Source organism: Manis javanica, chromosome 16 (genome assembly GCF_040802235.1).
Source record: "Manis javanica isolate MJ-LG chromosome 16, MJ_LKY, whole genome shotgun sequence".
In the NCBI taxonomy this organism is placed as follows: domain Eukaryota; kingdom Metazoa; phylum Chordata; class Mammalia; order Pholidota; family Manidae; genus Manis; species Manis javanica.
The window spans coordinates 3,878,355-3,902,703 of NC_133171.1; the positions used below are offsets into that span (position 1 = coordinate 3,878,355).

At 37.3% G+C, this 24,349-nt stretch overlaps 1 protein-coding gene and 1 long non-coding RNA gene across 10 annotated transcripts in view; one reads left to right on the forward strand and one right to left on the reverse strand.

Annotated features, from left to right (window-relative positions):
- Positions 1 to 129: 129 nt before the first annotated feature.
- On the forward strand, positions 130 to 16,757 carry LOC118971077 (uncharacterized). Its single transcript, XR_005059353.2, has 3 exons — positions 130 to 2,824; positions 14,100 to 14,246; positions 15,804 to 16,757. It is a non-coding gene; the product is annotated as an uncharacterized lncRNA (long non-coding RNA).
- A 3,335-nt stretch (positions 16,758 to 20,092) lies between these two features.
- GCNT2 (glucosaminyl (N-acetyl) transferase 2 (I blood group)) overlaps positions 20,093 to 24,349 on the reverse strand; it is a 111,981-nt gene continuing 107,724 nt past the window's right edge. For 7 of the 9 annotated variants that reach the window (XM_073225029.1, XM_073225028.1, XM_073225027.1 and 4 more), the window contains one exon: positions 20,093 to 22,480. In XM_073225029.1, the coding sequence (XP_073081130.1) occupies positions 22,290 to 22,480 (191 nt within the window). In that variant the 3' untranslated portion in view covers positions 20,093 to 22,289. The remainder of the gene's footprint in view (positions 22,481 to 24,349) is intronic. The other 2 variants (XR_012126376.1, XR_012126375.1) reach the window with 1 other exon arrangement.

The following is a 24,349-nucleotide window of genomic DNA, read 5'->3' on the forward strand; positions in this document are numbered from 1 at the left end:
TCTGTGTATAAATTTCAACTCCCCTAAACTTAACTGCTATTAGCCTAATTTTTACTGGAAGCCTTACTGATAACAGAAACAACTTATTAACATATATTTTATATATGTACTACATACTGTATTCTTACAGTAAACTGAAGTACAGAAAATATTTTTTCAAACTGGCACAAATCTCCAAAAATTTCTCAGTACAATTATTGAAAAAAATCTGGGTATAAGTGGACCCATGCAGTCCAAATTCATGTTGTTCAAGGGTCACGTCTGTTTGCTCTGGTTCTGTGAAAAATGTCATTGGAATTTTGATGGGGATTGCACTGAATCAGTAGATGGCTTCAGGCAGTATGGACATTTTAACAATATTATTTATTTTTCCAATCTATGAGCACAGATTGTCTTTCTGTTTATTTCTGTCTTCTGTTACTTTCATCAGTGTCTTATACTTTTCAGTGTACATGTCTTTCACCTCCTTGGTTAAGTCTATCCCTAGGTATTTAATTCTCTCTGATGTGATTCTAAATGGGGTTGTTTCCTTGTTTTTTTTCTTTCTGATAGTTTATCATTAGTGTATAGAAACAACAGATTTCTGTGTATCTGTTTTGTATTCTGCAACTTTACTGAATTCATTTATTAGTTCTAACAGTTTTTTGGTGGTATCTTCATGGTTTTCTGTATATGGTATCATGTCATCTGCTAATAGTGACAATTTTACTTCTTCTTTACCAATTTGTATGCCTTTTATTTCTTTTCTTACCTAATTACTGTGGCAAGGACTTCCAATATTATGCTGAATAAAAGAGGTGATAGTGGGCATCCTGTCTAATTCCTGATCTTAGAGGAAATGCTTTCAGCTTTTCCCTACTGAGTATGATGATGTTAGCTAAAGATTTGTCATATATGGCCTTAATTATGTTGAGGAATGGCAGAGTTCAGTTGCAGTAGGTTGAGGAAAGGGTGTTATGAGAGGAGTTAGAGATGGTGACTGTTGAAAGTGATTCCCAGAACACTGGCTTATAGAAGGGGAGGTAGGGCCATGTTTGAAAGAATACCTGTCAAGTCAAACCTTATTTATTTTTTATTTTCTGTATTTTTGTTTTTCTTAAGGTGGAAGAGACTTTATATTTAAATGCAAAATGAAAAAATCCATTAAAACATGATGGGTTGAAGATTTAGGAGAGAAAGGATCATTAGTACAAGTTTCTTTTTACACACATAATTTTGCCGGCCTCAAGATGGGCACATCCGTGTCCCCTTCTCTCAGCGTACAATTTTTTGTGACCAGCTCCTACCTCAGCCTGATTTTGTCTGGCCTACCCTTCCATTTATCCTTCAGCTCTCCTTCTGTCATTTCCTTAACGAGGCCTTTTTGACACACCGTACTCCAACTCAATCTAAATCAGACCCCAAACTGTCTGAATGAATGACAAGATCCAGAGCACAGATAGAGGAAATGAACTTGGCTGGGAAACACTCTTTTCCACTGTCACAGGACAAAAGAATGTGAACAAACTCAGACAGGATGCAGGAGTTTCAGATGATTGCCTTTATTTGCTTTATAGCCTTTACAGTTGTCCCCCAACCTTGTGCTTTATCCCAGTGCCTTAAAAAACAGTAATTCAATCCAACCACTCTTCCCTCACCTTCTTGCAGTTTGCCTAACTGACGACTCCCACTGCACTCGTTTTACACATTTTTACTCCAGTTTCCCCATCTCCACCCATTCCTCCTACCTTCATTTTCCTTCCTGTGTATGCTACCTCATTTCAACCTCTCTTCTGCCAGCATCCTAAGTTTTTTGCCCCTTTGTCTTTTGGTTACACCCCTCTAGAAATCCACAGTCCTGAAATGAATTCCATTATCCATTTAGGCCACAGAGTATTATTGTGGAAATTGCATGAACAGGCAGAATGTGGTCACTGTACATTCACAGCCTGCCGCTTCAGCAGGCCCTCGGCATGCCCGGGCTCCTACTATGATGTTCTGAAGGCACATTTTCACCACCTGCAGGGACTATTTCAAACTTCTTCTACCCTTCTCAAACCCTCAGCCTCCCCAGACAACCTCACTCTGCATATAGTCTTGCCTCCAGATTCACAGAGCAAATAAAGGATTACTAGCACAAAACTGAATTGAATATTTTAAATATTTAATATAATTTAATAACTAATAGAGAAGAGCTAGAAAAGATACTTCTTATTCATAGTTTATTCAAATATTTAGTATTGACTATTTGTGAAGTATTCAGAATCTGTATCCTTAGATTGTTCTATTTATTTTAAACCTACTCAAATATTTCCATTCTGGAAACTTCTCTGGCTAGGGCAGAATGGAGAGGAAGGATCTGATACAATAAATGATCTTTGTTTAGAAATTAACTGGAATATGGGGATCAGTAGAAAAGGAAGAACACAGAATGTCTCAGAACATCCTTCCTGAACAAAGACAGATGGATAAAGGAGAGGACCAGTTTGGGGAGTGTGTGGCTGGATTATCCAGAGGCATGTTGGTGGGGCAGTTAAAAGAAGTGGACCTGCCTGAAGTCATGTATCAATTTGAGCACCCCTAAAAGAGACATGACCAGACATAAGCACCCTGATTCCATGCAAGAGGACCCCCTTGCCCTCCCAACTAACTAAACCTTAATTTAATAATACTTTCAGAACTAATTTCCAGTCTACAAGAAACGTGTGGGATAAGGAAATGAGTTAAAAATGAAACAAGAAAGCAATCAGCCAAATCTATAGAATGGGGGATGTTCTACATGACAAACAATCTGTTCAAGAAGAATGGGAACATGAAAGATTTAAGAGACATCAAAACAAATTCAGTGAGTGAAACTTGTTCAAATTCTTATTTCAACAAACCAATCGACTATATAAATTATTTTAGACAATTAGGAAATTTGAATTTGATTTGGATATTCAATTGTGTTAAAGAATTAATGGTAATTTTGTTATATGAGGTAATGGCATTATACTGAGTAAGAAAAGTGTGTTTTTTCTTTTGTGATGCCTACTGAATTATAATTTATAATTGGAAATTGGTAAATTTATCATTTGTAGATTAAACAAGTGGGAAAATCCAAGAGAATCAATAAAATAATTGTTACAATGAGTGAAGAAATTTATTAATAAGGCTGAGCTTAAAAAATAATGTAGAAAAATTAACACACTTCATACATAAAATGAATGGAAGAACATAACTAACAGTATGGTCCCATCTATAATAACTGCAAAAAAAAGTATCTGGGATTAAAGTTTAAAAATATTTTTACTTTAGGAAATTTCAAACATGTAAAAAGTATAGAGCAATAATTAATCTTCATATACCAGTCAACAGTGTCAATAATAATGGAGAGCCAATCATGAGTCACTTCCCCACTTACTCTCAGACTATTTTGGATCAACTGTGTGATGTCACATTATCTCATTCTTAACTATTTCAGGATCTATCTTTAAAGGATAAGAACACAGACTCTGTGGAATATAGGATCCCACACAGGTCCAGGAAGAGAATTTCTAGGATAAATGGTCAATGACAGGTCTACCTGGGAGACATGTCTAAATTGAGAGGGAAAAAGGAGCTGATAAAGAGTTGAATACTTGAAAAATTTTATGTATTTGGCAGATTAGTTTAAGCATTTTGAGAATATTGGTCATAAATATATGTAAGTAAAGAAAAGAAAACATGAGGTAATCAACTCTAGGAAAAACAAAATGTTTGGGAGAAAGTAAGTGCAATTAGTAGAATATTTGCGAGCTCTAAAGGATAGCTTCATGGTTCATGATTATGGTAATGTAGATGTTGACTATTAATTTAAAATCATGGAATTAAAAAGTGAAGAAAAGTGTGGGTTAAGGCTGAAAATCTAATTATCAACAATCATAGCAGGATATGATATTTAATGTTAAAATTTGATATGTCAAGAAGTGGTGGTATAGGCGAATTATTTAGGTATAGAGGTAAGCAACAGGAGAAACAGCTAAAAGCATGGTGTTCGTTGCCTTTGGTGTTTGGGGCTGCATGTAAGGAGAGGCATGCCCTCCAATCCTTCATTATAATTAGCCATTTAATGATTTATTTTAAGATTGTAATGTTAAATTGCTTTGATTAAAAAATAGAAATAAGCAAAGGAAAGAGAAAAGAAACCACAATTACCTGCAACTAAGTGTAATACAGAAAAGCTCCTTGGGACTGAAGGTATTGGGGCCCACAAGAATAACTCAATGACTATTTTATTCAAAAGTACAAAATGGACAAATTCCCTTGTAAGGGCAACCTAAGCTGAAGAAAAGTGGATTCTGAGTTGTTTTTTGGTGGTGCTTCTTTTTTAAGTCTTTTCAGGACAAAAGAGTATGTTCTGGTTCTCTAAGGGCATATTTGATCCTTTCAGCAGGTTTTAGAGTGGAAACTAAGTGAGGAGTAGTGTTTTCCCATTCGATGTTTTCAAATACTGCACTATCTCCTTATTTGTGTTTAGGGGGTAATGATGACTGCACATGTTAATGATGCATCTCCACCAAATATCTGAAGGTAGGAGATCTTTCAAACTGGCCAGGACAGCTGAGTCTGGATATTCCCTCATGAATAATATACTCAGACTTTGAGGATATAAAAGTATGTGGGAAGCCATTTAATAATTGCCCACAGCAATTTAATACTTATTTGTGGTCTTCTTATCTGTGTGAACACAGTAGACATTTTGAGGCACATAAATAGCTCCAAAGAGCTGTTCAAACATCATCTTGATTGATGGTCATTACATGCAGCCCCTTCTATAGACAAAGGAATTGTAATACACTGGCTCTCCATTATATAGGAAAGGTAAGGATCTATTCCCATGGTCAAGGGTAATGCTTTAGGCAACGTATGCAGTGTCTTCCCATGTAGGGGAAGTGCTTGATCTTCACCAAATGCATCTTCTGTTTGACAGGTTTGGTGATGAACTTACAGGTTGTAAACTCTGTGACCGTGATTATAACTTGAACAGTAATAATACAAAGATAACAGCTTCCAAACTTCACTTTTGTTTTTGGAAATGGGAATGGAGGTATGGAATCTTTCTTTGAGGGTTAAAAAAAAAAAATGACTCCTAAAACATCTCAACTCTCTAGAAGTCTCTAGATTTGACCACTCACTCAGTTGTGCTTTCTTTTTTAGATGCAATTTGCCTATTACCCTATTACCCCCTGTCTTTTGATTCCAGGCCAGTTGCTGGTAGAACATCATTTCATGGTATTTCTAACTTCTTGCCCTGCGTATATTCTGATTTCTTTTGGTTAACGCATCCTCATGCAGGCTGTTACCAAGGCCACACCGAGTCACACACCTTCCTTTTCCCTCCTGTCTGGCTCTAACTGGGGTGACTGGATTGGGGGATAATTCTCACTTCCTGTTACTATTGTTGTATCGGGTAATTTGCCAGAACTGTGTCCAGTTACATACCTCTGTGCCCTCCCCTCCTCTCTGACTAACTTCTCCCCCAGTATGCCCTTCTGGGTATCTTCTAGCAATTTCCCATCTAGTTTGTCACTCCCAACCCTTTAGGCAGGAGGATCCTTCTAGGTTTCTATCCTTCCAAATTAGAATATGCCGTTAGGCAGGGCCAAGTCCTAAGGGTTTTTATCTCAAATACTCAGCATAATACCTGCACATTTGGGCACCCAATGGCTTCTTCTAATGACAGATGGAATGGGGTGACTCATTCTCCTCATTCCTTTAGCTTTGAAGGGTCCCTGGTGACTTTAGATAACCAAATATCTTCAAAAGCTGCTGTGGATTTAGGAGGAGACAGAATCATGTAAGATGCCATGGATTGTGGAGGGCTGAGGGGATAAGACTTAACATTATAATACATTACTCATGTATTTTAATAATCTTGAATTTTCACACACTTTCAAATGATTGCCTTCACAGGTAGATTCATATATCCTCATATATTACTCACTAATGAATTTTCTAGCTAATTGCACATTTCCAACACTCATTAGTATTTTTTCTAAAAAGTAGTACATTCTCTGCCTTCTTGAAAAGCTATATTAAAAATAATATATACTCTTTGATGACCTCCAGAATCACATAAAGAACATTATTTAATCATATTATTAGAAGTTCTGCCATCTACCTTTCCTTTCCATTTGCAAACCTTTTATCCCATTTGTCTGCCTCCTGATCCATCGATGATATTGATGATGTCAAGAACAACAAATTCACTGTGTTATTTCTAGGAGTCAGGCACTATGACAAGAGCCTAACATTCATTACAAAGTTTCATCCTCACAATCCCTCCATGAAGTATCATTATCTTCCATTTAGCAATGAGGAGACAAATCTCTGAGGGAATAAATTCTATGTCCAGGGCACACAACTACTAAATGGCAGAAGCGGGTATCAAACCTGGGTCTTTCTGATGTTACAAGCAATGCTTTAATGTTACCAGCTAGTGACTGAGAACCCATATACCTGAGCATGATAGAACAATTCAAATTCCAGCTTTGTGTGTGTGTGTTTTTTAGCCTAATCTCTTTTTTTCATATAACTAAGTCAGCTCTGAGTGACTGACTGAGCAGTTCACGTAAGAATACAAAGAGGCATGTTTTTCTCCACAGATAACGTGTGTGTGTGTGAGAGAGAGAGATAGAGAGCATGTGTCCAGTATCTCGACAATGGTCTGTGCAGCTAAAAAGGCTTATTAAATAAATAGAATCTGGATGGCTGAGATGTTACTATATATGGGTGTTTAGTTTTCAGTCTCCACCCAGGGGATATAAACACTAACCCTTTCCCACTAGCAGTCATGGCCTCTAAATGTGCTATTCTAAATCTCTTTCCTCCTCCATAGCAGATTCCTTAGTAAATAGCATCTTGAACAAATTCCATAACTGCCAGGTCACCAGTTGTTAAAAAACCATCCCCTTTAAAACTCTGATCTCATTCCAGTCTAAAGCTCTTCTTTCCCCTGCCACTGACCAGTTTCCTGGATGGAGGAAAGCTAAACTGGGGTGGGAGGCAAGGTCTGTTCATCTGTCCTCCCCTGCAAGCGTGTGGTTTGGTGTGGAGGATGGGGGCATGTGGCCTGCCTCTGGGCCCTTCTTCCCTCTCATCTCAGGAACACATGAGTGTCTCTTATGAGTCTGGCTGCTGGTGTGACTCTCTGTGGGTTGTGGCTACTTCTCTTTCCTGCTCCAACTGGTGTGGATACCTACCACACGGCTGGTCACCAGCCACTCTCTCTTTGGGGCATGGTGTGGGGCATCCCTTCTGCCCAGGTTCTCTGACCTGGGAGGTCTGGCTCCCATTCAAACTGTTCCACAACTGATCGGGTCATTTGGGGGCCAGTATACAAGTCCTGTAGATACAGTTAGGGCAAAACTAATCAAGTCCAGTTCCATTGTGGCCCCTGGAGCTACGGGAAGCTTACACGTCTTTGTCACACCAAACAGTTGATCTTCTCTCTGCTTTGGTACCTCTTGTTGCCCTGCCAACTCTTTCTAGTTCTTTTCTTTGTCTACCTAGATGAAGTCCAAACCCTAATTTCATTTCTTAGGAAAAGATTTAACTACAGTAGGAGATGCTGGGCCTCCCTTTGTGCACACCTTGTCTTTTCAAGTGATTCTCTTGTCCTCCTCACATGGCTGGGGAGAAGAGGATGGGGAACAACCACAACATTCCCACTAGGCTGATAATTCACATTTACGATGATGCTCTTTCTCCCTCAACAGTCTTAGACTGTAGCAGGGAGGGGAGAATGTTTAGAGCAGGAGTCAACAAACCACAGCCCATGAGACAAATCAGGCCCTCTGCCTGTTTTCATAAATAAAGTTTTATTAAACCATAGCCATGTACACACATCATCTATGATTGCTTTTGGCTACAGTGCAGAACAATAGTTATAATGGGAACTGTACCCACAAAGCCCAAACTACTTACTATCTGGATTTCATAGAAAAAGACTTATTAGAGAATCTTGGTTAGAGATTAATGTTTGATTGTAATAAAACTGGTTTTGCCATCTCTTAAGAATCGCTGATGGGGATCTATGACCCCAGTTAGGTGGAACTTAACACCTCTTTGACCTCAGTTCTCGCTCTTTTCACTAATTTCAGGATCAGACACTAAATCCCACTTAATATCCTGTTACAATTGCTTAGACACATTTACACACACATTCCGTTTGAAGTTTGACTCTGCTTAATAGTCTGCTCGTTGGTTCATTGATTAAAGTCACCCATATAAATAATATTAATTGAATTATTTATAGCTGAGATTCAACATGAGTTTCAGAGACAGTTATTTCCTACTCTGTCCTTAAAGAAACTTATATCTGAAATCTCTGAATAACAGAGAATTGACCCTTAGCTTTGTTGATAGTCTTTATTGTATGTTTTCTATTTAATTAATTTCTGCTCTTTGTAATTTCTGTTTTTCAACTTTCTTTGGGGTTAATTTTATGTTTATGTTCTACCTTTTTAAGAGGGATGCTTAGCTCATTAATTTCCAGACTCTCCCCTTTTCTAATATATACATTTAATACTATAAATTTTCCCCTTGGCACTGCTTTCATTACATCAATATGTTTATTTACATTATTAAAATATTAAAAATATTTTCTTATTTCCATTTTGATATCTTCTTTGACTCATGGGCTATTTAAAAATGAATTGTTTCATTTCTAAACAAATGAAGATCATCTAGTTACTTTTTAGCCATTTCTTGCTTAACTGCTTTTTGGTCAAAATATGTACTCTGTATATTTCCAGTTATTTGAAATTTGTTGATTCTTGCTATAGCTTACTATGAAGTCAATTATTGTAAATGTTTTTTCTTAAAATTCCAACAGATTCTTAATTTTTACTGTTTTTTATTATTGAAGCATCCCACCAGCAGTATATGAGGGTTCGTTTCCTCACATCTTTGCCAACACTTGTTATTTTTTTAAGACTCTATTTTTTTATTTTATTTTTTATTGAAGTATCATTGATATACAATCTTATATTGGTTTCAAATGTACAACACAGTGGTTCAATAGCTACCCATTTTATTAAATCCTCACGCCCTCTAGTGTGGTTATTATTTACTATCTATCAATGTAGAAAGATGTTACAGAATCATTGACTATATTCTCCATGTTGTACTACCATCCCCCTAACCAACTTACACTATGATTGAGAATTATTTTGCCCCTTCATCCCCCTCACCCTCCTCTCCCATACTTCCAACCCTCTCGCTTGGTAATTTTTTTCTACTAGTCACTTCTCAGTGTCTGTGAGTCTACTGCTATTTTGTTCCTTCTATTTTGCTTTGTTTTTATACTCCACAAATAAGTGAAATCATATGGTATTTGTCTTTCTACTCCTGGCATATTTCACTAAGCATAATACCTTCTAGATCCATCCATGTTGTTGCAAATGGGAAAGTTTTTTCTTTTTATGGCTGAATAAATATTCCATTGTATATATGTACCACCTCTTCTTTATCTATTCATCTATTGATGGACACTTAGGTTGCTTCCATATCTGGCTTTTGTAAATAGTGTGGTGACAAACATAGGGGTGTATATGTCTTTTTGAATCAGGGATTTTGTTTTCTTTGGGTAAATTCTTAGAAGTAGAATTACTGGATTGAATGATATATCTATTTTTAGTTTTTTGAGGAAACTCCATACTGTTTTTCAAAACAGTTGCACCAATTTACATTCCCACCAACCGTGTTGGAGGTTTCTGACAATTATTGTAAATGTTTTAAGTGTTCTTAACACAAAGATTTTTAGTTACAGTGCTCTTTTTATGGAGAGCAAGTAAAATCTGTTCAGTGTGTTTTTTAAGTCTTATGTAGTCATATTGATTTTTTTCTACTTATTTTATCAATTAAAAGAATATGTTGAAAATCTATTATGTAAATGTGGCTATTTTCCTCTCATTCTGTCAATTTTTGCTTTATATGTTTTGAGGCTATGTTATTAGTCACATACAAATGAGAAAAGTTATATCTTTATAGTGAATTAAACCTTTTATGAAATAACTCTCCTTTTCATTAGTAATTTTTGTGTGGGTCAAGGACAGTTTCCTTCTGTGCTTACATGGTACATCTTTTCCATAATTTTCTTCCAACTTTTTGGTATTATATTTCTAAGGTGTCTATTGCGAGCAATATATCTTTTTTTCCTTTTTTAATCTTATCAGACAATTTAACTGGAACATTTAGTTCATTTACAATGAATGTAGTAACTAATATGTTTGGACTTAATTTGCCATTTCATTCTATGTCTTAAATTTTCCCACCCTTGTTCCCTTTTCTCTTCTTGTGTGACTTTTTAAAATTATTTTTATTACTACACTTTTCTTTTGTGCTCCAATAGTTTGGGGTTATATATTCTTTCATTAATCTTCTAGTGCTTACCTTATAAAATATAACATACATTCTTGACATCTCAAAATTTAGTATTAATTGGTACTTTTACCTTCCTCACAGACAATGCTAAACAATAATTAACATTAGGATGCTATAACTCTACTTAACTTTGAATATTGACTCTATTTGCCTCTTCCCAATTTTTATGCTTTAGTTTGATTACTATGATTTGCTCATTTTGCCATTTTTACACCTTCCACTATCTCCAAGCTTCTATCTGGGATCATTTCCTTCCCCCAGAAAAATATTCTAGCATTTCCTTTAGTGTGGCTATGCTCATATTGATTATCTTGTGTGGCTGTTTTGAAAATGTATTTTACCTTCAGTCTTACATAATTTTTGCTACATATGGAGTTCCTAGTTGACATTAACTTTCTTTCAGTATATTTAATGTCTTCTGGTTTCCACTGTTATTTTAAGAAGTCAGCTGTCACTTGAACTCTTACTCTTTTGAAGATAATTCCAGTATCCCCATCCAGTTCCTATTTAAAAATTTTTTGTTTTGGCTTAGTTTTTGGTTTTCTGCAACTTAGCTATGGTGTCCTTGCATGTAGAATTTTATTTGCCAAATTTCTTTGATTTTAAAGTTCACCTTGTTTCCTCATATTTTAATATTTCTGAAATCAGGATATATGTTACAACTAAAAGCCTTTTAAAATAAATTACTGGCCAGGCAGTGACCACAGTGTAATTGTCATTGCCTGGATATGCAAACAAGGTCATAGTTATGCTTGAGTGACTTCAAGGGCCTCATAACCAACTCCTTTGGACTTTTGACCCCCAGCCCAGTATTCAGCATACCATGGCTCACAGGCTGGCTTCCTGTTTTTGTACATAAAGTTTTACTGCAACACAGCCACAGTTATTTGTTTATCTATTTTCTATGATTGCTTAAAAAAACTTTTGTGAATGTTTTGATTCTCAAAGCTTTGTTTCTTACCTAAGATCCTGATCACTAACATTAAACAACCTCATTGATACTCTTTTTTGACATTGTTGCATATATTTCTTTATTGCATATAAAAAACATACAACATAAAATTTATCATGTTAACCATTTTTAAGTGTTTAGTAGTATTAAGTATATTCACATTGTTGTGAAACAGATCTCCAGAACTTTTTCATCTTACAAGTCTGAAACTATACCCATTAAATACCAACTTACCTTTGCCACGCCCCCTCCAATCACTGGTAGTCACCATTCTATTTTTTTATTTCTGTAAATTTGCCTACTTTAGATATCTACTTTGTGATATTGTGTAAGTGGAATCATACAGTTGTTACCTTTTTGTGACTGGCTTATTTCACTTAGCATAATATTTTCAAGGTTCACCTGTGATGTAGTATGTGACAGATCCTTCTTTTTTAAAGCTTGAATAATATTCCATTGGGTGTGTATACCACATTTTTTTCACCATTTATCTGCCAATGGATACTTGGGTTGCTTCCATCTCTTGGCTATTAAGAATAGTGCTGCTATGAACTTGGGTGTTCAAATATCTCTATCACTGCTTTTGCACTGCAATGGCAGAATTAGTTATGACAGAGAGCCACAGACTATATGGCCTGTAACCCTAATGTATTTACTATCTTGACTTCTAAGAAAAAGTTTTCAGATTCCTGCCTTAGCCCAATCAGATTATCAGAAGTGTTGATCAACCTATCAGTTGTTTTTCCCAGATAAAAAATCTCTGGGTTTCCAATTCTTTGGTGTCCTGCCTTAGTAATTCCTCACTATCTTAGTAGTTCTTTGATGCTGTTAGGAAGGACTTTATATGTCATCCAGATTTCTTAATTATTTTAAGCATGAAGGTTGGTCTGAATTGCCCAGTCCATTGTTACCCAAACTAAAAGTCAGCTCTAGTACCTTTTAACAAATTCTGCATAAATCAGCCAGAATCAATTTCCATTCATTGCTGTTAAAGAACATTGTGTGATAAATTTTTTTTCCTGCTGGGACATACAAAAACGATTCCACTGAGAAAAATACCCGTGATTCTGGATACTTTAGGCCGCTGGGAAAGCAGGCAAAAAGAAAGATTATGGTTTTGGCTAGACTGATAAGCACTGATTACAAAGGATAAATAAAGTTTTCTGCTGCACTTGAAGGGCAGAAAGGATTATGCTTGGAACTTGGCCTCTGATATAACCACGTCCTGGAGGTCACAGTTTGGTTCCACCCTCCACTGCTGTCCTACAAAGGTCAGAGTCCTTCAGGAATGATGACTTCAGTCATACCACCAGCTGAAGGAGCCTAACCAACCGAAGTTTTGGATGTGTTTGGTTGGTTAGTTAGTTGGTTTTTGGTAACTTTTCATGTTGATATATTTTCATACTTACAAGAAAATTAAAATAATAGTACAAGGAACTCCCTTATACCATTTACCTGGATCCACTGTTAGCATACATCACATTCGCTCTACCACTCCGGGTGTTGTATATATACTTCTTTTGAAACATTGGGGAGTATGCTGGAGACATCATGCTACCTTACACTTTGGTACTTCCTAAGTACAAAGAAGTTATTTTTATATAATCAGGAAATTTAACATTGACACAATAGTATTATCAAATCTATTTATACTATTTTCCCCCCTATTGTCCCAGTAATGTCCTTTAAAGTTTTTCTTTTTACCTCCAGCTTGGGATCTCATCCAAGATGACATATTGCATTGATTTCATTTCTCATTAATCTCCTTTCATCTGGAACAATTCTCCAGTCTTTATTAATTTTGATATCTTTGAAGAGTACAGGCCAGTTATTTTGTACAATGTTGATCAATTTTGATGTTTTCTCTTGACTACAAATTTGGTTTATGCAGTATGGGTAGGAATACCACTAAGGTGATGTTACGTACTTCTCGGAGCTTCCCAACAGGAGGCAGGTGAGGATATTTGTCCTAGTGTTAGTGATGTAACTTTGATCACCTGATTAGTTCATGTCTCTAGGTTATTGTCACTGTAAAGTTACAATTGTACATTTATAATTAATAAGTAATCTGTGGGGAGATATTTTGAAATTATGTAAATATTCTGTTCCTTATCAAACTTTTGCCCACTAGCTTTTAGCAGCCATTGAGTTCCTAATAATGCCATCATTCCTTCTATATTTATTAGTTGGCTTTTTACTGTAAAAGCTTTCCCTTAACAAAAGCAAAACAGAAGGAACAAAACTGCAGTAGACTCATAGACAATGAAAAGTGACTAGTGGTTACCAAGGGGCTGGGTTGGGGGGAGGGTAAGGAGGATAAAGGAGCTCAATAATTCACGATCACAGTATTAGCTGGTCACAGGGATGGTAGTACAGCATGGAGAATATAGTCAATGATTCTGTAACAACTTTCTACGTTGATAGTAACTGCACTAGAAGGGGTGAGGATTTAATAATGTGGGTGACTATTGAACCACTGTGTTGTACATTTGAAACCAATGTAAGATTGTATATCAGTAATACTTCAATGGAAAAAAAAAGAGCTTTCCCTTCTCCTCCATTTATATACAGATATGTGCATGTATATATGCATGGATGGATTCACGGGCTCTTCCTGTATTTATTAGACTACAATCTATTCCTATTATATTTGTTCTGATGCCCAAAGCCTCCCAGATTAGTCAGTAGGAGACCCTTCAAGGTGAGTCCTGTCCCTTTTGCTATATTCTCATCATTCTTTCTGTATCACACTACATTGCAGACTCAGCTTATACTTCTCCTGCCCAAACTCTGGAGCCAGCTTGCTCTCCAAGGAGCCCTTGACTGACTGACTTTTTATCAAAGCCAAGGAATACATTAGTGAAGGCCAGTCCTAGCCTCCAGCTGAAGTCTTTGTGATCAGTCCCAGGTAACAAAGCCATGGTCTTAAATCATCCCTTTTGCAGAGGCCCTGCCGGACAGCCTAATAAAAGATCCTCTGTACCTCCACATCTGTTCACCTCCATCACCTCACTCTGTTTTATTTTCTTCATAGCACTTAATCACTGTCTAAAATTATCTTGGTTGTTGGTATACTTCTGTGGTTTTCTATCCCTTCAGCTAGAATATAAAAGATCTATCAATCTTACTATACTACATAGCTATACACCCAGAACCTGAACTTGGCACAGTTTTATATTTGTTATATAAATGAATGAATGGATTCTTCTTGCTGAAAAATCCTATGAAAACACAAGAGTATTTCTTCCCCTCATACTTACGAGAATTTTCCAGTGACATTTGCCCAGACATTTGCTGAAAAAGTCCCTTAAAGAACTTTCTCAATCACATATCCAGGTAGGAAATTTTCGATGTATGGTAATGACTACAGCATCAGTGTTTTAATAAATTTCCTACATTTTCAAACATTTGTCTAGAGGTCTACAATGTATTTAAGTCACTCTGCTGTTTTTTATAGCTCTTATCCCAGCAGAATCTCATACTATTACTGTGGTTATTCTTTAAACCATTATTCTTCCACTGGGTCATCTCTGATACACAGCCCTGCAGGTGGAAAGTCTAATTCACACACTTCCTTCTGAGTCCTCAGTGAAAGCAGCCATGTGAATGCTAATCACGGAGTTACCATGCCTCGCCTGCTCAGAGGTATGTGGAAGGGAATCACCAAAGGTATTAAGTACGAGGGTTCAAATGTGTAGACATGGCAGTAATCAGTGCTTTTCCTCCTAGTTCTTCATGACCCATTAAGTCTATTCAATAAAATCCTGAGAAAATATATCTATATTAGCATTTTCCAACCACCGATCTGTAAGTTGAAAGACACATTTTAACAGCCATACACCAACTTTCTTCTTTGCCATTTTCTTAGTAATATGACCATGATTTTGCTCTTCTCTCTTTTCCTTTATCTCATTTCCATAGTCTGAAATAGAGAATGTATAGAATTTTCCTTTTCATAGTACAGTTTTCATCAGGAAATATCACTTGAGACCACTCCTGTCATTTGGTCCAATAAGATGGCCCACATGTTATTGAGACTCACCTGACTCATCTGGCCTGTCCTATGCAAAGGTAAAAGGTAACTGTCCCCAACTCTCAACTCAAAGCCAGCACCGAATTAAAAAACAAACACAACTGGTTTTGATAACTGAACTTCGTTTATTTAAAATGTTAACATTAGGAGAGGCTGGGTGAAAGATCTTAGAATAACTTTCTATACTGTTTTTGTAACTTTTCTCTAAGACTAAAGTTACTTTAAAATAAAACATTTTTAGAAATCCCTCTAAAACCCTACATTTTTACCTTGTATACATGTGAGGGCCTGAAATTCCCTAATAATTCACTTTAACTGAAATAAGTGGCCTAAAGTTGATAAGTAATTCCCTTTAACTTTGCACTAACTTTTTCAACTATTTCTCCTAATACCCTCTCTCCTGATCATATTTTATCTGTTTCACTTCTATAGTTTGACACTTGATGCTGGCCATCAGTTCTGAATTTTGTCTTCTGAAGAATCCTTTGCTTTTGGACCATTCAGTCCAGGATCTAATACAGTTCCCAGGATCCTTCCCAAGATTTCGGTCAGGCTTCTTAGGCTCACAACAGGACCTCATCTTCCAGACAGCCACCGCGGATGCCATCACTTTCAAAGCACGTAGCTGTTTCACATGGTAATGTGAGCATGATTAGCTTCACCTCTTAATCCTCTTCCTCAGAGACAGCAGTTAGTTTCCAAGGTCAAAACTTGGCACTGGGAGAAGGCTGACCTTTAGTGTCTTTTCCCATTGGTTTGACCTCTTAATCCCTAAGCCATCCTGACCAGAAGAGGGAGTAGTTCCAACAGGAACCTTGAGCTCAGGCATTAGTCTTCCCAAACTCCTGCTGTTACCTGGTCTTTTCAAATGGATCCCTGCCCCAGTTTCCCAGTTAACACAGACTGCTTTACTAAATTCTTACTGTTTAACAAGATTAGGAGTAGTGACCTTTTCCTCTCACCTTTTGAAGTAATATGTGTAAAGCAAAATGTTTATGTTTATGAAGTCACCCATCTTTCTGTCAAGAAACAAAGGTTTTTAAATAATTAGAACCAGTATATTTGTATTTATATTTACTTTCTGGTATTCTGATTCTCAACTCCATGAAGGGTATCTACCAGAAACCTGTATCAAACTTCCAAGATCATGCACAAAATGTAAACATGCCCTGTAATGTTGAGAACAACTCAAGGAGAGCTGCTATGACTGCTAAAGTTTTGCAAATTTCTGCTAATGTAAGAAGACAAGAAAAAGAAATAGGATGACTGAATATTGAGAAGAAAAAGGCAAAACTATTATTTATAGATAAATATCAGAAAATATAAGGTGTAACACATTAAGAAACTATTCAAAATAATGAAAAAATTTCAATAAAATCTACATGCCAGATCAAAATCAATTGTTTTCCTTATGCTATCAATAGAAAAATAAAAATATACTTTAAAAATTGCATTTCCAGTAAGTACAAAGAACTCTGATAAAGTACATGGCATGTACAAGACTTACATAATAAAAACTAGATTTGTGAAGGACATGAAGAGGACCTGGATAAATAGACATATTGACTGACAGTTTGATGTTGTCAAGGTATGATTACTCCAAAATTAATTCATGTGAATTCTGTGCCAATTCCATCAAAATCCCAACAGAATTTTTCAAGGAATTTGATAAGCTGTTCTAAAAGTAAATGATCAAAAACAGCCAAGAAAATGTTGAAAAGAACAACTCTTTGTCTTGCTACATATCACAGATCTACAGTAATTTTTAAAATATGATTTTGTCATATGAATAGACCAATGATCATAGAATGGAATAGAGTCCAGAAAAAGTCCATAATATGGGAAAATAGTCCATAAATACATGAGAATTTACTACATGATCATACTGGCATTTCAAATCAATGGGGAAAAGATGGTATTGGGATAATTGACCTTCCTTAACAGAAAAAAATTCAAGTCCCTACCTGAAATCATATGACAAAATAAGTTACCAATGGTATGTATGCTGAAGAGTTAAACACAGAGGGGGAAAAACTATGGAAATGAAAGAAAAAAGTATAGGTGAATTTTTAGGATCATCTTTGGGTGGGGACACTCTTACAGATAAGTTCTCCAGAAATCAGGCTCTGAAATGGAGATTAGTATGCAAGAGAGCACTTCTGATTCGATCCTCATGGGGAAGAGAGGAAATCAGGATTGCGTAGAGAAGTTGGGCTGCGATGAAGTCACAAGAAGGCCTTGGTCCACCCTGCAGAGAGCTCATAAACTGCAATGGGTCCAAGTTAGGTGAGGACATTAGTCCTTTATAATCTCACATCATCCATCACACTGGGTGCAGGCTGACCACAGATGACATGGGACCTTGGGTGAAGCTACTCTCATAGGCTGAGGGTGATTTCCAGGGAAGTGGACAGCAGGCTAACAGCTCCAGTGCTGGGGAGGTCCCATTTGTGCAGCACACACACTTGAGCATCTTGGCTCAATTTCTTCCCAAGAGCTTAGGGAGCAGCTCCTCCAAGATCTGGTGAGTGCCTTTTCTTGCAGAAAACTTGCCCAGGAAAGAGTGATGGAATGACCTACAGCTTCTACCACTGCAGCTGGTCCTGAAGCCGTAATAGAAGTCCAGTGTCTCCTTACTTTCCGCATTTCAGATTCCCCTTACCCTTCACCAGTGCCTCTGTGAGTCTGGGTGGCTTACCTGGTGAGGTGACTCAGAGCCTTATCTGAGGGTCTGAGCCTCTGGTCACCATGTACTTTTCAGGCCATGACTACTGTACTTGTCATTTATCCTCAAAACAGAATAAGGAAGCAAGAGATGTTCAAGTGGAGCTGCTGATAATGTCAGAAAGTAAGAATAGCATTCAAGAAGCTTCACAGAGATGTGGGTGTATGGAAGGGACTCAGAAGCCAACTGAAAAAGCTACAATTTGAGACAAAAATTAGTACTGGCTTATAACCCAAAGTAAAGAAAAATATCCAATAGTCAATATTGATATAAATGATTGAATAATAGATGGAAGAGACAAATCTTCTGCATAGAAGATTTCCAAATAATTTATGTAGTAAGAGTGACCAGGCATAATGGCTCACTCCTTGTGTATGGGCTGTGAACAGGGACTTCCTTCCAATGAGTGCTGCAGGGATGGGAGAAGAGTAACGTTGCAGTGGAGACCCAATCAGCACTGCCGAAGCAAGGAGACCAAATCAGCATTGGCTGCAGCAGGTCATGTTGGTAAGCTTGCACCCCTGATGTGCTGATGGAAATGGCAATTCACTTCACCTCTGTGGTCTTCCTCCTCCAAACCCGAAAATCTGTTTTCTAATCATGAGAAAAACATCTGACTAAACTAACTGGGGGGTGCTTTACAAAACAGCTGGACTTCCCCTCAAAATTATTAATGGCATCAAAAACAAGAAAAAGTCTGAGAAACAGTCTTAACTAATGTGTTACTCTGGATGGGATCCTGGACAAAATAACGCTAGGTAAAAATTAAGAAAATCTAAGTAAGTTATGACTATTAGGATAATAATGATATTGATACAATATTGGCTCATTAACTGTGACAAATGTACCATACCAAGGTAGTGTGTTCGTAACAGGAAATCGAGTGTGCGGTACACGGGATTTTCTTGGTAGTATATGCAATTTTTCTGTAAAAGTGAAGTTAAAATTTATTTTAAAAGTGCTCTAAACAAGTTACAAAAAGATGTAATTTGTTTTATACCTAGATAATCAACTCATTAATAAAAAATCCAGTATGTGTCTCTGTATTTCCACTGTATACACAAGCACATACACATAACTGGTATATAATACAACTGTACTATTGCATAGCCACTAGTCATTTATGGCTACTTAAATTTAAATTAAGGCTAAATTAAAAAATAAGTAACATGTCTTCTGTCATACTAGCCACATTTCAAGTGCTCAATAACTAATGTGAATGGTTACCATTTTGGACAGTGACAATATAAACCATTTGCATCATTGTAGAAATTCTATTGGACAGCACTGCTATCAGACATATACATAAATGTTTTCACACATTGAGAAGGCACTTAAGTATGTATACCAAAACTACTTCTGGAGAAAGTTTACTTTTTATTCTTTATCCTTCTGTATTAATTCCCTTTTCATTCTGTATTCTATTTTTATGAGCATATATTTTCATTATTCTTGTAGTTTGAAATGTTTTCACATTTGTTTTAAAATATTTTTCATTTTAAAAAATGGTACTTAAGTACCCTTTAAATTAGTTATTTTCCTTGGTGTTTCTATCATTCTGTGTCAATGGGAGGCAGTATTTGTTTAGCAAAACTAAGCACTAAAAGGCTGCTCAATTAACTTCGGTATTTGATAATCCAACAAAGATGATAATATTAATATGAGTCTTTTTCCTAGGTCTTGATTTTTTTTTAGTGAATAAAGCAGGCAAATATAGAAAACTTATTTCTGCCTCAAATTATAAAATAGTTGTATCCAATTTACATGTAACTACTCTTCCAATTATATTCTCTATCATTCTCAATTACTCTCCCCAAAACCCCATAAAGGGAAATTTTAATTATTTTGTAGTAGATGGACATTAGACAGGTATATGTGTATATATTAAACTATTTATTTGTATTTTTTAAAAATTCTAGGAGAATTACCTTGTTAAACATGCTCTGTAGTGGATATTAGCCAACCATCAAATAAAAACACACAATAGTCCCAAAGGTGGAAAACAATATATTAATTTATTTCCAAAAAAACAACATGGAACATCTTTGAAAATAAAGTCGGATTCAGTAGTTATAGAGCATCCCCATGGGCTAGCAGGCACCCACTGGTCCACACACTACACTTTTCCCATATTAAACTATTTAAGACACAGGAGAGATGACCAGCAGCGGACATGTAAACATCTTCTATTCCGAAAGATTTCTCATTCTACATGAGAAAGATCCAGTGTAAAATATCTCTTCTTTTCAGATGGTGTCATTTTAAGTTGAAAACAGATGATTTTTAGACTCCACATTGGTTCTGGGTGTGTTCCCTGCCCTTCAACCCTTGACCACCCAATACGGTTCAGTCTTTTTCAGTAGCAGGAAAAGAGGCTTATTTTCATAGTCATCCTCTTAAATATGATTAACATTCAACAAGCAAAAATTACAGAAAGAAATCATAACATTTTTTGTGTTAATTAAATGTGTCATTAGTTGTAGTAGCTGTTTCTTATAAGAATAAATAAATACTAAGGAACTCAAATGATGAGAGGAATCCAAAACTGGACTTCACATTTTTCTGAGGGAACAAGACATTTTCTCAATATTAACACTGAGATCATTCTTAACACCTATTTTCTCTAGTATCCTAAATATGGCTTTATTTCACCTTCTCGGAATATTCCGCCTCAGGAAATAAACTAAGGAGACCACTAAAGAGAATCCCAATTCTCAGACAGAGAACTTGTTTTCTAATGTTTATTACCAACCTGTTGAGCCTCACTTACTTCTGCAAAATGGAAGTAATCACTACAAGCCTCGCAAGAGTGTTGTGAGGTTTGAATGCAGAGAGACATAAAGGAACTGGCTGGGTGCTTAGAGCACAACAGGCTTCAGCTTCAGTCTCCTCCCTCCCTTCTCTCTTTGGAATGATCTCAGATTTAGCCCTCAGTTTGTAATTACTGATATCCTTGGTCATCTACAACTCTGCATATGAATGTGTGAAAATACAACTACTCTGTAAGATTCTCAAGGACAGCCTTTCCAAGCCAACGTTATTACCAAGATCATCAGAATGAGAAAGCATCTGTCTTAATTTCTCTCCTTGTCACAAGCCATGTGTCTGGTGTATAATAGACACTCAGGATATATTTACTGGCTGCATGAGGAATGAATGAATTGAATGAGTGAAGGAATCGGATGAATAAAGTGGATGAATGAACAGAACAAGAGATAACGGAGATGCTCACTCACACTTAAAGCACTAAAAGCACCTAACAATCTAAGCCCTCCTACCAGCACCAAGCATTGCAAGCTGCTCAGAGAATACTCTGAAGTCCTTAAAGCTTCACAGGATAGGTCTCCATCTTGCAAGTATGGTAACTTGGGTGGGGGTGGAGGGTGGTGACAGAAGAGGAAAGTGATACATTCGGTGATATTAGAGACTTAGACTGGACCTATGCAATAGCTCCTCTCTTCAAGGAGTATCTTCATTCTGCAAGAACTTTCCAATGTTCTCAATGGAAAACAATGGAAGAGGCTCAGCATTTTCTGACATATAATCAAGATATGTGTTCTCTCCCTGGGTTCCTTTTACTGAAGCTAAAGCCAGTAAGCATCTTAAAGCACATCATGCCTCCTATTAATGACTTTACAGTCTATACAGAATTTTAGACAAGGTAAACTGAAAATGTTAGTGTTAAACCAGGAACAAGATCTAGTTCTCAATTCTGGAAGCTCAAGTTTTAAAGAAGATTGGTGAGGTGCCAGAAAGCTGTTTCTATGCCTGTGTGCAGCTGAGCAAAGATGAGTGGTGTCCATGGCATGACTATAGATCTGTTATGACAGATTCTTTCTTCAAAGACACCCACTTCTTATTTTTCTATGTACTATTATCTACAATTCTCCTTTTCATAAGAACATTTATCTATGATGAGTATCTGATGCAGTTAAATTTATCACTGATCAGAACATTCGCCTGAAAAAGGAGTGAGCACCAGGAAGCTGCCTGAGTGGCTGAGGTGCCAGGACTGCTCTGTGCAGGCATCCTGTTAGCCTATTTCATAGTGTCCAGTGGGTATTTTAACATACAATAATGTAGACAGGTCCTGAGGCCATAACCTCAGTCCTGAAACTGCTAACATAACCGAGACAAAGTTGTCTCATGAAGTTCTTCTTTCCAATTGCAATTTCCTTTCCATCAGGAGTAGATCAAAAATACCAGCTGGGCTGTATTGCCGTTTCACTCTGATTTAGGGTTCTTTCTCGAAGCCTCAGTTCTAGGCATTCCACAGTAAGGGGGTATGTTGTAAGCTCAAACTTGTTAGCAAAGAGGCTTGGTGAATTAATCAACCACTTTAAGTCTCCGTTTCCATAGATACAAATGCCATGTATGTAGTGACCTGCAAAGGAACAAACGGGAAACAGTCAAAACATGTTTGGCTTCAGAAGTCAGGGGTAACAAACTTGCAACACGGCAGTAACTCAGTGACTGAGTAACTAAACCTGTGCCAAAGGCTATCGGATTCTCACGAAATACAATTGTGTACTTTAGCCCACAAGGAAGTTAAACTCTTTTTTAGGAAGACAAAGGGTACAAATATGTATTTGAAGAAGAGTTCAATAATACAAAGCAATAACACGACAGGCATCCCCAGGCAATTTGTGTATTACCAAATGAGATTACGGACAGGAAGTTCTGCAAGTGTGCAGATGAGAGAGGTCTTTACTGGTTGCGCTGGTCAGGCTTTTCCCAGGGCTCTGATCTCACCACCCAAGTGCCAAGGTGATCCCTCTGATTAGCTGAGTCATCAACCTCACTGATGTAACATGTCAACACTCCACTTTTTAATCCTTTCCAAGTGGTCCCCATTGTAGCCCACGGCAATTCTGCCCTCAGTAGCCTGTGTACTTCTTTCTCTCACACCCCGCATACAATCTGTCAGCTCAGCCTTCAAAATAATAATAGAACTTGACCACTTTTCACCACCTCCACTACTATTAACCTGGTCTAAGCCACCTCCACCTTCCTGTCTGAATTGGTATAATAATTGGTTTTCATTGTCTCCACCTTTGCCTGTTAATATATTCTCAGCACAACAGCCAGAGTGATTGTTTTAAATATAAGCAGAATGTGTTCCCTCTGCTCAGAACTCTCTAATGGCTTCTCAGCTCACATAGAGGGAAAGCCAAAACCCTAGCAATGGCACTCAAGATTCCTCGAGGTGGCTCCCGGTAGCCTGCACGTACCTTCCACCTCCTACTCATCCACCTAGAACCCTTGCTCATTCACTGTGGCCGCAGTGGCCCCCTTGCTCGTCCTGAGCACATGGGGCATGCTCTACCTGAGAATCTGCAGCTGTTCTTCCTCCCCTGGACCAGCGCCTCCCCCCAGACATCCTTAAGGTGCCGTCTTGCACCACCCAGGGCCTTTGCTTCAGGGCCATCTTCTCAGTGAGGCCTTCTCTGGACTCCCTTACCCCATTCCCTGATTCATTTTTTCCTTTGGCTTATTACCAACTGATTTTATATTTGTCTTAGTGGCATGAAGGAAAATAATATTTTGTTTATGGTCTTTCTTTCCAGGTAATTGTTTATTGTCTTTCTCCCCAGACTAGAGTATAAGGTCTTAAGAACTGGAATTTGAGGCCAGTTTGTTCTCTTCTGTGTCCCTTGCATCAGGAATGGTGCCTGGTAAATATTAGGTATTCAATTAATAGTTGATGGATAAAAGGATGGAGAAGAATGAGGGGAGAGTCAGCGGACAGGGAGATTTGGGAAGCGCCAGGAGGATGGGCGGTGGTTTCAGAAGGAAAAATGCCTCTCAGAAAACTTGAGAGATGGGAATTTTCTGCTAGAATTGGGAGTTTTGTTGGGAAATGGGTTAGAAACAAGAATGGTGGGAAGTTGGAACTCTTTTCCAGAGGTTGCTTGGCATGTAGTAGAACTTAACCCAAAGGGTTGAGCCCTTTTAATCCCATAAATATGGGGAGGGGAGTCTCTGAAGATGTTTGAATAGAAGAATGAAATGGTGAAATGGACTTTAGCAAGATTAATTCTGCAGTGCCTTGCAGAGCACCTTAGAGGTCAAGGACTACAGTAATAACTTCATGTAAACCAGAGAGCTTGTTTGAAGTGAATGGCTACCGTGAGTGGGAAAGAGGATCTTAAGAGTCAAAATACAGGACAGACAGGACTTCGTGATTAGTTCAACGTGGCTGGGAGGAAGTAAAATAGGGAATGAAGGAAGATCTGCAGGGGAAGAAGCCAGA